This window comes from Perissodus microlepis, chromosome 10 (genome assembly GCF_051167445.1).
Source record: "Perissodus microlepis isolate ML-2025 ecotype Zambia chromosome 10, ASM5116744v1, whole genome shotgun sequence".
Lineage (NCBI taxonomy): Eukaryota > Metazoa > Chordata > Actinopteri > Cichliformes > Cichlidae > Perissodus > Perissodus microlepis.
In genome coordinates, this window is record NC_140470.1 from 13,269,766 (window position 1) to 13,273,603 (window position 3,838).

The window sequence follows — 3,838 nt, forward strand, 5'->3', positions numbered from 1 at the left end:
TAAAAGGGAAACGAGCCTTCATTAACAAATGAGACATGCTCTGAATAATGTGCTTGTTGTGAAAGAATGAGACAAAAAAAAAAAAATGTGGTCACCAAATTAACCAGTGGTGATGTAACTAATAGCAGACTATAGTATTTCTCCACTAAATGGCGTGCACAGCTGCTCACTCACAGACACATCACTAAACAATTTGGCAAAGAGGGAGGTGGAGCTGGTGCAGAAGCCAAAGCATAAGGAATAAGGGAGGACAGAAAGAAGGAGGCGATTGTTGGGCAGAAGGAAAACATATAAAGAGGGAGAGACCACACCGGAGAGAGCAACTGGAAGAGAGGCGAGGAGAAAGAAGCTCATCGGTTGTCTGATAACGTTTTCAAACTTCTCCGAGAAACAGGTAAATGGATATCTTTTTATTACACAGTTTCAGTGAGTAGCGTTAAGCTGCAAGTTGCCAAAACAGCTTGCATAAAGTAGATTAGTATTCAATGGGGGCTCCTACTCCGTTCACCGCACTGAGATTTTTGAATGGCCCCATTGTTAGGTTGCTATGCAAGTTCACCACACAGCATATTTCAGGTATGCTCGTGTGGATTCTCAAGAAGCAGCAGCTTTCCTGTAACTAGATACAGCTGACAAGCCTACGCTGATTCCTGGCGTGCAGGCATTTGAACCTCTTGTGCAATAGGCAAGTCGAATGCTAAAGTGGAGTGTGGAACCTCCAAGTCTTAACAAATGAGGACTATTACTTGCAGTTTGATATACAACACTAGACATCATTTATAAACACTTTGCAGAGCACTCAATTTCAGCTACTTAGGTGTCGGCATTTTGTCATTTTGCCTATTTGAAAGCTATGTGGGCTGGGAAAAAGTTTTGATTTTGACCGATTTATTTTCCCACTGAAAATAGCGCTTTATTCAAGTCAGTCGATTCATTCGAAACGGTCCTTTGCCTCTGCAGGTAGATCATCTCCAAAAGACACAGAATCAGGGGGAAATATGTTCTCATTCTGGCTCTTTCACACAAGAGACAAAGCAACTGACTTACTAAATGTACACACAGAAGCCCGAGGGGCTTAAAAACACATTCTAAAAAATTCTGATGGAATTCTACGTTTTTATGTTTTCCAGTACAACGGCTGCCATGAGGGACCTTACTTTCCCACTCGGGATCATATGCCTGCTTTTCATCAGAGGTTACTGCCCCCTGCCTATGAGCTCAGAAGGGATGCATCCCATGGGAATTCACGGCCCATACGCACACTCAGACGAGGATTCTCTTGTTAACGATGAGGATTACAATCAATATGAAGATACAACCACTAGATCATCCAAGACGTTGATTCTAAGTAGAGGGACCCTTAAGCAGTGTGACTATGATCCCTGTCTTGAAGGCCAGATCTCCTGTTTTGAGCTTGCAGCCTCCTCTAACTGCTTGTGTCCGGGGTTCACTTTAAATAATGTGCCCCCAGAAGCGCCCAAACTAAGCTCAGTATCCTGGAACGGGTCCGAAGTTGTACTTCAGTGGTGCACACCTTATTCATTCGTCACAGCCTATGTTGTGACTGTCGGAGGGCAGGAGAGGCAGAAGTTTGAGGAGGACCGGAGAAGCGGAGGAGTGGGCGAAGTTGGCAACATAGCAGAAGTTTGCGTGGTGGCCGTGAATGATGCCGGAGCCAGCAAAGGATCTTGTATGATGTACCATCCCAGAGATAACAGCCTGCCTTTGACAGCAGGGCTCATCGGGGGAGCCCTGGGCTTCCTGCTGCTCCTCTTGCTGGCCGTCCTGCTGTGGAGGCACAAGAGGCAAAGGAAACAGGAGGCCACCATCTCCATGCACAACACAGCTGAGACGAGGTGAACAGGAAGCACCGCAAGACTGGACACTCGTCGAAAGAAGTCTGTGCTCTGAAACTCTTCTGCATTATTGCAGTTAGCTATGAAAACACGATAACATCTGAGGTTTCCTGCACCACGAGGCTTTCTCAAAACAAGAGGAAGCAGCGATGTATTCATTTCACATGAATACATCCAACTGGTTATGCTCATCCCCTGATGCCTCCATCCTGAAAACCCCTCGGTGCGAGAAAGTCCCACATCCACAACAAATGCATAAAATTACTCACAGAATTCATTACTTGCAAATTATATTTTTTTTTCCCAGAAATGAAACCCTGAAGACAAACATCAGGGAACATCCCAGCATGTGGTCCCTGCTTTCAACTTGCTTAGCTGAGCAGCACAGTGTGTAACTGCTAATAGTGGGGTAAAAATATTTGAAGCTTACACGATAAAAGTTTTAAAAGCGCCACTATGGTGCTCCAAGACTTTATTACTTGACAGAAGTGTATCTTTCCTAATCTTCTGTGCAAATTAGAGGTTTCTTGGAGTAGTGTTTACAAAATAGTGACGTGTATTAAAGTGTTAATAGCATAAAGCACAAGTAAAATGACAACAGGCACAAATTCTGTTTGAAAGAGTACAGCAGAAGGCATAGGAGATGGTAGCAAAGGTTCAAATGGCACTATAATTTTTATATAATATAATTAGGGTTTGATTGCTGTTGAGCTCTGTGATGGGATGGCGATCTCTCTGGGCTGTACCGCCTCCTCTGCTCTATGAGGGCTGAGGGAGGCTCCCCCAGGAAAGGAAAAAGATGCTGTCACTTACTGTTGTAGACATCAAAGCAAGCTGTAATGAAATCTTTTCATTGAAACTCTCTGTGAGAGCTCCTTGTATAATGGAAGTAATTAAAGCGTGAATGGATCGATTGTTGGAAACTGACTTAAACTGTATTTATTACAATTGTGTTCTTTTTTCGCCTCTGGACGTTAAATGTGTTTGATTGACCACTTTTGCTCGAGCCTGACTATTAAAATTAAGTAAAACGTCGCCTTAGTCACCACCGCTGTGTCGAAACGTGTCATTTTGTATCATCTTTTACTTGGTAGGATGGGTGTGCTTTTCCATCTGTCTTATTGACGGAAGTTATGTCAGCACCCTGGATGAGCACCAGTGTTCGATGCTGTTTTTTCCAGCTGTCACACAATCGCTTTTTCAGAGGGATATGGATTTTGCGAGGGCTGTCTCATCCCATCTGAGACTTCCCGTCATGCAGCATTGGGCTGATGAGAAGCTTGAGGCTTTTTTTTCTCTGCCATGATGAGAAGAAAGTCCAAAATTTTAATCCCCCCCCTCAGTTTATCTCATGTTCAGGCCTCCATCTGCGTTTCTCGCAGCAATGTTATAATTCCCTTTTGCTCCGGCTGCTGCCATGGAGTTGTTCCACCGCCCTTGGCATGGCATCTTTCTTATTCCAACTTCACTGCACAACTTACACCACAGAGCGCAGCATCGAAGTCATCTAACATCTGTAATTTGGAAACACAACAGACTGCTCGTTTGAGTGGCTCAAATGGCCTCAAGATGTTTGCTTTTATGACACACATTGCTGTCACTGTCAGACTGGGAGGGAAATATCTGCATGAATGGGCCGCTTTGAGATGAAACCCAAAAAAACACGAGCTGGCGGCAGCCTGTTTAAAACAGAAAGAGACGTCCTGTGCTCAAAGCAAATGCAGAACACAAGAAACTTTGAAACCAGTAACAGACAGTTCACACCGTTTCTGCGATGGCTGCAGAACAGAAGAAGAACATGAAAAATACATTAGTATCTTATTTCAACATGCACACGGCTCGATTTATTTTAAAGTACACTACTTTTTCAAGCCCTGAAAATGTTTTTGAATTTTTGAAGAAATCAAAATTTAGCCCGTGAACGAGCGCCGAATCCAGTAAAGTTCTAAGAAGAAGAAAATGAAATAAGGGTGTGTACAGCC

At 43.8% G+C, this 3,838-nt stretch overlaps 1 protein-coding gene across 1 annotated transcript; it reads left to right on the top strand.

Moving 5' to 3' along the window:
• Positions 1 to 2,904, top strand: LOC146378978 (LRRN4 C-terminal-like protein). The gene is made up of 2 exons (XM_084942204.1): positions 1 to 394; positions 1,131 to 2,904. The coding sequence occupies exon 2, from the start codon at positions 1,144 to 1,146 to the stop codon at positions 1,858 to 1,860; it is 717 nt and encodes a 238-aa protein (XP_084798330.1). The 5' UTR covers positions 1 to 394; positions 1,131 to 1,143; the 3' UTR covers positions 1,861 to 2,904.
• Positions 2,905 to 3,838: the final 934 nt, after the last annotated feature.

Coding starts and splice junctions, on each gene's coding strand:
- LOC146378978 (XM_084942204.1), top strand. CDS start 1,144: ATGAGGGACCTTACTTTCCCACTCGGGATCATATGCCTGCTTTTCATC.